We start from the raw sequence: 13,609 nt of genomic DNA on the forward strand, positions 1-13,609 counted from the left end.
TATTTCCTGCGTCTAAACTTCCTCATTTTCTACCAAAAAAAGTTTAACTGTGTCTTGTTGGACATTTTGTCATAGTTTGTCCTTTCTTTTCTATCATTCTGTGTATAGTTGTGTTTTTGTATATTTGTATATTCCTGCGTTATGCTATCATGAATGAGTGTTTGAGGATGTTCTGAATAGCGAAGTACTCCTATGAAAGGTCATTGTGATTTGGTAGTCATGCTTCTGCACTTCAGAGTTGATCGCATCTAATTAGTGGCGCCAGCTGACGGAGTTATCACACCTGTCTGTGTCTACATCGGTTCTGTGAAGCGCTCATGTCAGTAGCACTGATGAGTCAGTGACTGAAATGTTTGCTACTGTTTTTAAACTCCTTATCTGTACTTTGAGCACCTATTTGTGCACAGAAATCTTAATTAAATAGACTAATTTTGCATTGATCTCAGTCTGTGATCATTTTTGTGGCTCTCTAGCCCAGTTACATTGGTGTGCAGGTATCTCTTCTGCCATCCTGTCTAGTTATTTTATTGTACCGACGCACCCAAGTCAAACTTATTTGCTGCCCTAAGTAGGTGCAGTTTAAAGCTGTGTCTTTAAACTAATGTGACTGTGCTGAGCAATAAGAAGAAGTGGAATATGCTGTGAAAGTGGTTTGACAAGTTTCTATGAGCATTTCAAAAAAAATTTGTCTGCCATTAAAAACTTTGCAATCTGTTGTAAACAGCATAAACTAGTCTACAAGACGGACAAAAACCATCCATCTGACCTCTAAGACACCAGGATCTGCGTGTCTTGGCAGAATTTAAAAAGTGACAACATAATTAAAAGTGTGAGTGTGTGTGACACTGAGTTCCTCTGGTCTTTGCTGACAGTCCCTTGACCTCCAGTTATAGAACAGATAGCCAGTGTATATGTGGCAACCAGGATCTGAGTTAATGACACAAAGTGCTGAAAGCAGTAACACCAGACCAAAGTGTCGGCTAGTGAAAGCTAGAGCACCCCACTAATTAGTGATTGAGCCTGTTTGCATAAGTGTGTACTGTATGTTTGTTGTAACTACAGCCGAATGTGTGGCAGGGACACTCTCTGTAACTGTTAAATGATGTTAAATCAAATTAAACTTCCTGGAGTGAACAAAAATATTAAGACTGTGCATAACATACGTAACCATGTGTGTGAATGTGACATTATTATATTGTCATACTGACTTTAAATAATTTCATTTTCTGTTAATTATATTATATTTTCCTGGATCCAAACATTTGAAAAGGTCAGGATGACTGGCACCAGATGCAAACATGACCTTTATTAGATCAGAGTCTGGCCATTATTAAAAAATATTAATTTTCTGAATATGACCTTTACATTTCGTCTATGTGCTTAAAGGAGCAATAAGCGAAATTCATCATTTCTAGATTGAAGGAATTAAAAAATTGCTATGTGAAGAACTACAGGTGTAATTTCATCTGGAGTATAGCATGACCTCACACACCCTCTCTGTGTTGATCTCCAGCCCCTTGTTTACAAGCCAGTCTGGCTGCGCGTTCATGTATGTTCATTTGAGTTCAATTGAGTTATTAGCGGCTCTGTCCCAGCAATGTGTCAGGTGTTACGGTTGTGTTAGGTGAGTAGCCCGGCGGCCCAGCTAACATTTGCAATTAGCATTGTAAAATGTAGCCCGGTGGGCAGCCTGGCGGGCTGTGTTTAGCTATTCCCCTGCCTACTTCAATGATGATGGTACCTGTAGTAAATGTAATATATTTGCTGAGATGGAGGCGAGGCTCAGTGACTAGAAGAGCTGGTAGAAGCGCCCCATAGCTGTAAGTTACTCCAGTAGCCGTAGTAGCTCTAGTGCTAACTCCAGGAGCTAACGCTAACGTCCCTACTCTGCGTGAGCAGAAGAGTAGGAACGTTAGCGTGGCAGCCGACTTGTGCTAACACTAACGTCCCTACTCTTCTCCCGCCAGGCTCACGGCCCCGGCTCACGTAGAAGAGTAGGGACGTTAGCGTTAGTACTAGTCGGCTGCCACGCTTAAGTCCCTACTCTTCTCTGTGAGCCTGGCGGGCTCGTGGGCTCACGGAGAAGAGTAGGGACATTAGCGTGGCAGCCGACTAGTGCTAACGCTAACAGGACAGCAGGGAAATAGCTAAACACAGCAGAGACTGAGAGTGAGTGAAAGACACCGCTAACTGCTAAACTAAGTTGGTTGTGTAGGTTTTATTTCCTCAACCCTGTGGCAAGTGAATCTGCCTGTAGTAAAACCAGGGCTAACCGGTGCTTCCTCCTCAGGCTCCATTTCACTCAGCTGCCAGCACAGCCAGTTAGCCTCCCCTAGCCTCCCAGCTAGCGGTGGCTAACCGGTGCTTCCTCCTCAGGCTCCACTTCACTCAGCTGCCAGCACAGCCAGTTAGCCTCCGCTAGCCTCCCAGCTCGCGGGGGCTAACCGGTGCTTCCTCCTCAGGCTCCACTTTACTCAGCTGCCAGCACAGCCAGTTAGCCTCCGCTAGCCTCCCAGCTCGCGGGGGCTAACCGGTGCTTCTTCCTCAGGCTCCACTTTACTCAGCTGCCAGCACAGCCAGCTAACGTTAGCCCCGGCTCTCTATTTGGATCCAACCAGAGCACCGCGCCCTGGTTTGTTATTCAGGTTAGTGTGGGAAGAAGCAGCGGGTATATCGGGCAGCTGAATGAAGTGGAGCCTGCGGAAGAAACACCGGGACCGTCTGGATGTAATAGTCCGTGGAGATGCTGCAGTTTTCGGCTGCACAGACAAGGCGAGTGGGGTGGGAGGTGGAGAGCAGAGGTAGAGGGAGGAGTGGCTCATGACACACTTTGTTTTGGTCTACAGGCAGTGCACAACAGCAAACCTAGCGGTGAAATGATTTCGCTTTTTGCCCCTTTAATGAATAGATTTGAAGATTTTCACCGCAGATTAACACATTTCAGCAATCCCACTGCCCAGCTGGATTCAACTGTGTCATATCACTCTTTTGAAGAAGATGCTTGTTATCTTGTGTGGTTAATGATCTATAACTTAAAAAGCCACATAGTGGGGTGTGAATTGGGACTGCGTAATGTTTTCCCAGACATTTGCTCCAGACTTTATTACTCCCAGTGAGGATGTGAAGACATCAAGCGTGAAGACTCTTTTTGAAGCAGCTGCCTTTTACATTCAGTAAGCAGCCTGCTTCTTTTCAAGTCAGATGCATGTTATTTTTGAGAAATTTACAAAGTTTGCTTAAAAGGATAGTTGCATGGAGACACTCGTAGATGAGAGCTTTACCGCAGACATGGACCACTGGAGGTCAAGTGTGGCCAATTATGGATCTGCCATGGCTGAGGAGAGAGAGCCAGTAGGAATGAGTCACAAACAATAAAGCACGTAGGTTGGACAGATGAAAGTGAAGTTCAGAAGCTCCACCTGCCCGGAGGGATGGAGGTAAATCTTACCCCCTGAAAGAGCATATAAGGAGCAGAGAAGAGGGAACTGTCGACTCTAAGTGGTGATGACTGACAGCCAGGAGAAGAAAATTAAATGTTTCTTTGCTGACACGACTGCCCTGTGGGTGAAGGGTAAAACTCTCCACAGAAAGATTTCAAGTCACTGGAAAATAATTGTGAAATGGTCTGTACTGAGATTTTAGAAGCTTAAAAAACTCTGGAAAAATATAAATAATAAAGCCATTGTCTATACTTTGAGACAACAAGAACTCATAGTACTCACAACTTACGAAGTCCATGTGTTAGATGCTACAAGATAAGTGCACACATTGTGAGTGGTATGTATCTTTTCTTCTTGTTGCTTTAATTTACTGGCTCATCTCCAACGTGCTTTCATTCCTCGCTTATCACTTGATTTGTGCGGTGGCGGGAGAGTCCACATTAACTGTAAGACTGAAAAAGCCTCTGAGGCTTTGAGCGGGCAAACTCAAAGTAATATATTTTCTATATTTCTACTGTTAAACTCTCATAAGAAAGAAACAAATGCTAATTTTGACTTCTATATAGGTACCCATTAACATCAATGTGGCACAAAAGATAACATTTCGACACAAGACAGCAAAACAGTGGTAAACATACACCTTACTTCCACAAAACAAGATAGCACAATGAAAGCATCAGGGAGAGATTGTGCACAGTAGCAATCAGTTATATCATGTGTTTGGGAGCATTTCCAAAATAAAAAAAGGGAATCAGGGGAAGCTGCCTTTCAGTAGGGTAAATAAGATAATAAAAATCTCCCCTCCCTAAACAACTTCTCTCTCTATACCAGCTTGCTAACAACCGTAGGGAGATACTGACTCAGAATCACAACCATCATGTGCCTAAGAGCACCAACAGCAAAGAAACAATGAGTCCTGGTGAGGAAAGCAACATCCATTTCTGAAGGCAATGATACATGAGCAGTCAGGCGACCATGGCTCCAGCAGTAATTTTAATTGATCGTGAATGGGAAGAAAAGGAAAATATAACAGAAGATGAGCGTTTGTGGTTGCTGGCAAATAAAACTGTGTTCTTCATTATGTTCTAATTTTGTGTCTTTCTTTTAATATTGAGCCAGCAGCATCATTTTGCATCCTAAGCAGTTTGCTGCTTGTGGCTGGGAGCATCCACAGAGGGAAGTGTGATGTGACCTTTAGCCCACACAAATTACACTAACTGGGATAAAGAATCTGGGGTATGCATGGGTCTGCAGAAGGATCAGACTGCTGTTTTAACAAAGGGGGTGTGATAAATTACCATCACTATCACTCTGGCCACAAAGTGATCAATCAGGAGCTCCACACTTTCCAAAAAGTCCAGAGGGCAGGTACAATAAAGAATTTACTAGCCTGCAGAGACCACATCCTTGTTTCGCAGAGTAGGGGAGAAAACTTTTTTTTACTAGCAGAGAAGGAAGGTCTGCTGCATGTTTAAGCTGCAGCAAGCTGTACATCCTAAATTCCACCTGCACAACTACATTTTTAAGAACACGCTTTCCAAAATGCAACACCAGTACACTCCTGGTTGGCTTATGGTGTTTCTTTTGCCACCCTGACACACATAAAGTATGCATTTATCAGTCTGCAGATGCTGCAGCTCTGCTCTGCAGGCTGATAAATGATGAGCAGTCTCCAGGGCCATGTGTTTCTCTGCCTGACAGCAGTAGAGGCAGACACACCAGCACAGTTTTCATCACATTTAACACCCCATTGCCTGCTTCACAACCCTGCAATGTTTCATGTCTCTTGGTGTGTGTGGGAGGGGGTGTGTAAATGCCTGTTTGTGTCCATAATTGCAGCACAGAACAACTACACTTGGGCGGATTCCACTGCAAAGCAGTTAAAAAGACATTATCAGAAAGAGAGAGAGAAGCAGGGGGAGGCAGAGAGAAGAGAGATCAAGTACAAAAGAAGAGAGAAAGAGAATGAGTTGAGATAAGAGTGGTACAGAGAAAGACAGAAGAAAATGGAAAAAGAAGCATTAATGATAGTGTGAGAGCTGCCCCAGATGACAGCAGTGGGCTTGGTGCACAGAAACAATTACAGAATCACAGGAGGAGCTGCATGCTATACTGAGAGGACTAAACAATCGGCAGAGGTAATTCAGCAGCAAATGCTATAATTAAGTGATAAGCAAACACACAAATAAGAACAACTCAAGTATCAACTATGAAAACAAGTTTGTGTTCGCCCCAGTTTTGGCTTTTTACTGGCATCAGTTACTAAGATAACTCAGTGACTGAAGCCTTACAATCAGACTGCATTGAAGCACTGTGAGAAACTAAAGATGTGAGCAATTAAATAATTATTTTCTCCAAAACCTCATAGCCAATGATAATCCAAACTGTGTGTTTTCATCCAGAATTTCAGCACAACAAAAACAACTGTATCGTACTATAACCTGGCAGTGAAACCATCTCCTGGTGCCAAAGTTGTGCCAAAAGGAATGTGTCAAGGCCTCGAATTTGAATAGAATGGAGAGCCACGTCAGACCAAGTTGGCAGGAAGATGTTTCTCTGGCAGAGACATGATGGACGCTTGCCATCGTGCACACATGTTAAGCAGAAGACGACATGTCACAGCCTGACACGCTGGTCACTTCCACCGAAACAGTGAGCCATTTCTGAACTGACAGCCTGATGCATGGACTGTGGTGTCCCGCACTCACATTCAGTTACACACTTCTGCACTTGTGTCATTCAGCAACGCTTTAATCCAGTAACAGTGAGTGAGTAAGTAGAGACTGAGTGTTTACCTCAAAGACATGGGCTCATGCTGGTTAATGTGAACAAAGGCTATATAATAACTGCACAGCTCATAAATCATCTCCCTTGCAATAGCCTGACACTTGCATTTGGAGCCAGAGTACAAGTGGAAAAAAACACATCAATTTTCAATCAAAAAGTGAATGAAAGAATAAAAGCCTAGTTACTTTGAGTGTAAAATTAAATAACATAAAGAGCTGATAATGTGGGACTCATCTATCAAGTGTTGCATCACTTCTATAACAAGCCACAGGTTAAATGCTGAAAAATAAATCAATTTGTACGCCACAGGAATCCACAGCGGGAACACTGAACACCTCAGAAGAGAAGTGTAAATCCACCTGAGTCTGGTGAGAGTGAGTGTGTTCAGAGTTTCTAAATCCCTATGAAATGACTGATGTTGTGCGTGTGTGTGCCAGGGTTTCTACACAGCCCTTGACTGATAGGAAGCACTCTACCATCCCTGTCATGTGACAGTGAGGGAAGCAGTCTCGATTAGCCACGCTTGCATGTAGCCAGATAGAATTACCATGTAATCAATAGTGTCTCTGTGTTGTTTCCAGCGTATTACTCTCATATCTGCGCCACTCGTGTCAACACGTCTGTCAGCGGTAGTGACACTTGTTGGCTTATGACGATGTTTTCAAACTATACTTTACCAGACAGGTTGACTAGCAACACATTCTTGCTCAACAGCACTAGCCTCAGGGAAATACTAACAGGGTGAGTGAAGGCTGCTTGCAAGCTTAAGTTCACACCGAGTAGTCTTTCGCTGTTGGGGGTTGCACCCTCTTGACAGCAGCTGAGCGTGCCTCACTTACTTAACTCCTCTTCTTGATCTGGGGAGTAAACAATATGGCAAAGCACTGCACGACAACAGGAACCAGCTGAGAACAGAGAAAGTTTTATACAGGATGCAATCCGTCTGTTGACAACTTGTTGCACAAGGATCTAACAGTCTGCAGGGTTCGAAACCAGCACTCACCCACTCACCAGTGACAAGTAAATGAACTTTGCACCTCACTTAACCAACACAGCCAGTCAATTTCAAGTTTTGAGTTTTGACGCTTTCATCTGCTACAAGAAGAAGACTGTGCGATGCATCAGTCCCAATTAGTAATCCGATGAATGAAAAACCATGAGGTGCGTGGTGCATTCAAGAGCTAGTGAAAAGCTAAACCGATGGAAAACTGTGAATTGGATGCTTGACATAATGCACTGACAATTTACGGACAAATAAAGTGTGAATTTGTGTAGCTTTGGCCTATGCTCAAGCACACATGACTTCCCCATACACCATGCACAGAACAACCTGTCAAATCAAGTAACAATATTATGAGACAGACATGATCCTTGGACACTGTTATGAGAGATGCAAGAGAGAATTAGAGGAACAATAAATTGCTCACGCTGTAGCCAAGCACTTAGCAGAAGCAGCAGCAGGAGTGAGATAGTAAACAATTAAAGTAAGCAGACCTTGCACTGCTCCATCACACCACTGTGTATGTGTAATATTTGCTTAAGCCTTAATGAAAAATTACATGCGTTTCTCTGGGACTGGGCAGCAACTGTGTGTGGAAAAAATAAGGCTCACTGGATATTTAATTTGTAGACTAGCATGCTCACCTATATTGATGATTAAATAGACTTAATATACATGATGACAAGTGAGATGCTTGCTAAGCTAGTTTTCTCTCTGTAGCCAGTAACACTTGGACAGTGGTGTCAGTTGAGATTGACAAAAAAATAGTCGAAATAAAAATATATCAGAGAAACCTGATGCAAGCATAAGCATCTAAAAGTGGTGTTAACAACAGAGAGTCACCCTATTATATGTGTAGCCACTAATATATAAACAGCACAATCCCAAAAAACTGCATGTGTGTAAGAAAACCAAAAGTATTAAACATTAAAAATTATTAAACAGGGGTCAGTTTATCCATTTTTATAGAGGTCAAAATATAACTTGTGCCAAGGAGGTTTGATTTCCAACCCTGACCTACATGAACATTATTACCTGCTACAGAGGAAGGACAACACAAAACACTGTTCATTTTTTATCAAAGATGTTATATATCAAGTTCCAAAGGAGCAACGCTGCAACACTGTGAATGCTGCTTCATTTCACTGGCAAACACAAACACTGAACTCATTAATGTTTTAATGGTTGGTCTGAATTGATTCTGGAGTCTGAAATGGGTGTGTGAGTGGAATGCTAACTCCCTCTGCTCCACAGAGGAGTCGACTACAGCAACTAGGGCAACGAATGCATCCCAAAAACTGACTTTACAAACATATGATATAGGCTACAGGATAAACAGGAACTCCCCCAGCCGTAGACTCCTAATCTGTCACCACTTTCCTTCTCAAAGATGATAAAAAAAAGATATAAAGCTTGTAAAGGAAGAAACAGTAGGCAAACAGGGTGAATCCTCTCTAAAGTGGTGAAATTATTGATTTGCTTTTAGCCAGAAAACTCTCTCACAGACTGCCTCTGTCACGAGTCATTTAGCTGAACAGCCAATGATAAAGTCTGACTAACGCAGATGATACCGGTAGTATCCAAAATACGAAGAGTAACAGTCGGCAACAGGTGCCCAATGATGGACCCACAGTGCCCGATGGCTGACTGATGGGGTGTCAGAACCCTTATAATTAGGCCTACATCATATTCAATATGCAGATGACATATCCAGATGCTCCTACTTAATACCTCTTCTTAAAAAGGCACATATCATATTGTGCTTTGGAGGTTTGCACGAAGAACCTGTGCCGTTATTGTGCATCATATAATCTGGCAGGTCAATGCTCTGTTTTGCATTAGTGTTCACCATTGAACAGGCAGTGTAAAGGACTAGAGAGAGGCCACATTAACTGACACCACCAAAGAATATTTAAGCACCAAAACATGTATTCTGGTTCAGTGAAAATGCTCATACAGGCTCACTCCATGCAACATCCACACGATATGAGGTGTCAATCAACTGATGCCATCTAACCTCCAGGAGACTATCTGAATATGTTCTGATCAGTTATACGCCAGCCGTAAGGCATGGAAATCACACACTAAGAACCACAAAAACACATATGAACAAACCCTTGAACTTCTCACCTACTGATTGTTTCAAGTGTCCTAAATTATCTAGACTTTAGAGATTATTCTACTGAGCCTTTGAGTGTGCAAAATGCTTTTAAATTTCACACAAAGTGCATTCAAAGCACCTACATCTTTATGTATGGGCACCCATACACACATGGAACACTCAAACAAACCGGGCTGAGCCTTTCTTCCTGTTACTGATGCCAAAAATGAACGGGCTGTAGGTTTTCAAGAAGTACTTGTGAAGGCTTCAGGATTTGAGATCCATTTGAGCTCTGGGGACTGTTTCCAGTCTGCGTAGATGGAAAGTTTCCACTGCAACAATAACATACCGTACTGATGAAGTCCAAGGAAGGCAGAAACCGTGCGCCAACGCTTTCTCACACACTTTGAGCCAGGCGTGCACACATACACACAATCGAAGGGAGAAGCAGAAGCCCTGAGGCACCAATCTCAGCCACACATTTGATGTAAAGGCAGACATTTCTTACATTGGGAGTTATCTAAATACTAGTTTATGCAGTGAAGCTGACATTTAAGATGAGTGGTAGCAACAAACACTGGGTAGTGGCAACTGAAATGGGCATGATGTCAGACTTTACTTGAAGAACAAAATCTGAGCACTTATTTATGTATCTTCAGTCCAAGGGTAGCTAAATTTAGATTGTATGTCTTTATCACAGTTATCTAAAACTACTATAGATAAGAACTAAATCATAACAACAACAAATGTCTAAAAAATGTGTATTTCTTCCACTGAGTAACACAGAGGAGTTCTGCTCAGATTGCAAAACAAAGCGTATTATTGACAGTGTGCTGAGCCCACCCACCCTTTGCTCTGGGAAGAGATGTACATTTTTCTCATTCCATTCTCCAACACGTTAACATCTGTCCCAGGTCTAAGGTCTGTGGGGCTGTGTTAGTCACGCCTACAGCAAGCCGCTGGAGAATCTGTGTCTGCAGGCTACATCTTTACTTAACAAGTCCCCGCTCTTCACTCGTTACAGCCAGGACACATACCTGCAGGCTCAGGTGTAGCATATATCCACCTATCTGCCCCAACACCCAATAGTTCCTCTACCTCCTTGCAGTGTTCATCATTCATTCTTTACTACAGAAATATCTTTGGGTTGTACTTTTAAATACTGGGGTTGAAGCTTTGGGAAAAGCTGCCATCCTAAAGCAAAAACAAATTAACAACTTAAAACATAAAAGGTATGTTGCTATTGTAGGTAATGTCAGTATGCAGACATCTGCTGTCATTGTTTTCAATAGAGCTTACATCTTATTATAAGAAGAAAGAGGACAGCAATGACTGTTTATAACTTTACACATAAAAGTCAGGGTACTGTCTTACAGTCAATAAAAAAGATCTCTTCTCTCTTCAATCTTTCAATCTTTATTAAGAGCTGGATATTCTTATTGTTATTATCTGTTTGCTAATATAGGAGCACAAAGATTAACAGTTCTCTCATAGTTTCTCTACTTCCGGTAAAGTCAGAAGTCAAGATCAGATTCCCTACAGCATCCCTAGACCTGGTAGGCGTTTAGTGGTTTGCGCAAGGACATTTCAGGAGAGCGGGGTCAGCTTGAACCCAACCCTTCAGGTTGAAGGAAGGGAAACCTCTCTGCCTGCCACCCTCTTTTCATGACTTAAACCAAACAAATTCAACATTGGTGCACAAGGAGAAAAAACCCAGCAATTTTACAAGGCATCCGGGCCCCTCCCAGCATGCAGACATGCCTGCACACCAAGGAGACTGAGTGAGTGTGTCTGTGTGTGAATTATGGCCACCAGGAACGAGCTCAGCATTCCAGCACACACAGAGACACACAGTTTTCATGAGGCTTAAATGACAGCACTGTGGTCGACAGTTATTCCCAAAAAACTCACCATTTTTTAGTGCATTCCACCATCAGTTCCTGATAGGAAGCCACGAACTGGAATTTGGACGCATGCTTCCCCACACGTTGCAGTCTCTTCCAAACCGAGGCCATGTTTCTTTGGGAGCGGGTAGTTTCTGTGTACCTATCCCGTCCTGGACTTCCTTCTTTGGGCTTCCTTCGCTCGAATTCACGCTAATGTTTATAGGACTCTGAGCATATCCAACCCGCATAGACACATAATTAATGTTTTACCGGAAACACATTGAAACAAAGATAAGACCGCACATCCAGTCGTGGCTGCTGGTCTTTAAAAACTGCCTGATAAATCCAAATGTAAGGACGAGGAATCTCTGCAGCAGTGGTCGAGATTTGATGTGGCGGCGCGCATGATGCTGTAATGAAATTTACTCCATAATTTCGAAAGGCATGATGAGTAATCCACTTGGCATTATTATAACATTTCCATCTGGTGATCCTCCTGCAAAAGAAGGAAAAAAGACAGTCAGTAGAGCAACAGCAGACTGTAAAGCCCCGGCATTCAGAAGAATCCTCGCTGATTTTAACGCAAGTAACTCCGCTAAACGTTCACCGACACAGAAATGCTTTGTCCGTGTAACAGCTTTGCTATTACAGTCGGTTGTAGCCTCGCAGACACTTAAATAACGCAGATTATCTATGTCGCCGACACAACACTTTGTTAATGTGTAAGAATGTGTTGAGGACTCCAGCACCAGCACTTCTGCTGCCAGCTCGGCGTGCCGGGGGGCTATTTACTGGAGTGACAAGCTAACTTGGGATGTTTGATAATAAAAATATGGCTCTATGTATTGAAACAATGACAGAGAAGCAATGACATTACATTAAAACAAGTCGTGTCAACCACCTAGTATTGAAAGCCTGCACAAGAGACGCCACCCGAAACCGATACGCAGGTAAACATTTTGTAAACATGTAATATTTGGAGGAATGTCTCTGAATCCGGGGAATAGTCCGAGCCGTTGCGCTCCGCTAACCGGAATGATTCAGCTGCTAGGCTAACGAGTTAACATGTGAAACTAGGTTAACTGTGTCTGTGTGACACTCACCTCAGCGTGATATCCAACGCATTATCCGTTAAGTTGCCTTATCAGCAGTGGTAGGCGCTGGCAGACTGTCTATGACAAACTAGCAACCGAGCGAGTGTAGCTAATTAATGCCTTCTTTGCAGCAGTACCGACACCAGCCATACAGCTAGCTAGCCTGCTAGCGACGACGGCTAGCCATCACAACACGGCACGAGCGGAAACCGTTGCTTGCCCGTTGACACATTTGCTCCACAGGTAAGCGCGAGCTACGGGACTCCGGTACTGAGTCGGAACCGGCATTTATTTGAGCTTTTCCCTAAAAACAAAGTTAAACAAAAGTATTCCGACCCCAGGCATGAATTCCCACAGCAAAGTAGTCTAACTGTTACTGATAGTTTGACCGCTCTGGTCCTTTGGAGTGCGGAAAGTTAGCTAACATTTTGAATGATTTCCGTTCGGGGTATTCAAAATAAAATGAGTCCTGAGTAGCGGTACCAACCATGAAACAAGTGGATTCAAGTGTGATATTTTATGATACATATAAAATACACCTGACCATCTTAAAGTAGTTTATTCCCTTCTTTAAAACGACTGACCGGACACATGTGCTCTTCTTTTATCAAATGTTTCAACTTTCTTTTATTTTGAAGGCTAATCTTTGCACTTCCGGTCATGTTCCCTGTGTATGTCGCGGCTTGACGCAGCTTCGCCTCTCCATCATTTCGCCTGCCGCCTGGACTCCACTGAAGGCTGAAGAAACGCCCCAGGGCAGCAGCCATTGGTGGGATTCTTGTGCCATTTACAGATTATTTACTGATTCATGAGGCATTTCTGGGTTGTTGTTATCACACTGGTCAAATCCTCCATCCTTCAAAGACATTTAATCCTTGACTGTGAGTGTAGATAAAAAGCTCTCTGACCCTGGTTTTTACTCGGAATATATGCTGCTGGCCCAAAGACTCAACTAGAGATAGATTCAAATATGAAGTCCCTAAAGCACAAACTTTTAAAGGTCCAATGTGTAGGATTTAGGGGGATATATTGGCAAAATGGAATAAAAATAAATAGCAAATATGTTTTCTTTAGTGTATAATCACCTGAAAATAAGAATGGCTGTAATTTCATTACCTTAGAGTGAGCCCTTTATTATCTACATCCTTGTCGCCATGTTGCACTGCCATGTTTCTACAGTAGCCCTGAACAAACAAACCAAACACTGGCTTTAGAAATGGCCATTCATGTTTTCGCGTCGGCCACCATAGCCAGCAGAGTGCAATGAAAGCGTCAAAGAAACAAATTTTGTGAGGTAAAAC

The 13,609-nt window shown here is 42.9% G+C and overlaps 1 protein-coding gene across 5 annotated transcripts in view; it reads right to left on the minus strand.

Moving 5' to 3' along the window:
* The window catches only part of ehbp1 (EH domain binding protein 1), a 164,787-nt gene extending 152,049 nt beyond the window's left edge, over positions 1-12,738 (minus strand). For 4 of the 5 annotated variants that reach the window (XM_049600390.1, XM_049600387.1, XM_049600389.1 and 1 more), the window contains exons 1-2: positions 12,318-12,737; positions 11,240-11,710 (exon numbers count right to left, since the gene is read on the minus strand). In XM_049600390.1, coding sequence (XP_049456347.1) covers positions 11,240-11,343 — 104 coding nt within the window. In that variant the 5' untranslated portion in view covers positions 11,344-11,710; positions 12,318-12,737. Of the gene's footprint in view, positions 1-11,239; positions 11,711-12,317 lie in introns of all 5 variants that reach the window. The other variant, XM_049600386.1, reaches the window with a different exon arrangement.
* Between the last annotated feature and the right edge of the window lie 871 nt (positions 12,739-13,609).

The sequence above is a fragment of the Epinephelus fuscoguttatus genome, linkage group LG16 (assembly GCF_011397635.1).
Source record: "Epinephelus fuscoguttatus linkage group LG16, E.fuscoguttatus.final_Chr_v1".
Taxonomy (NCBI): domain Eukaryota; kingdom Metazoa; phylum Chordata; class Actinopteri; order Perciformes; family Serranidae; genus Epinephelus; species Epinephelus fuscoguttatus.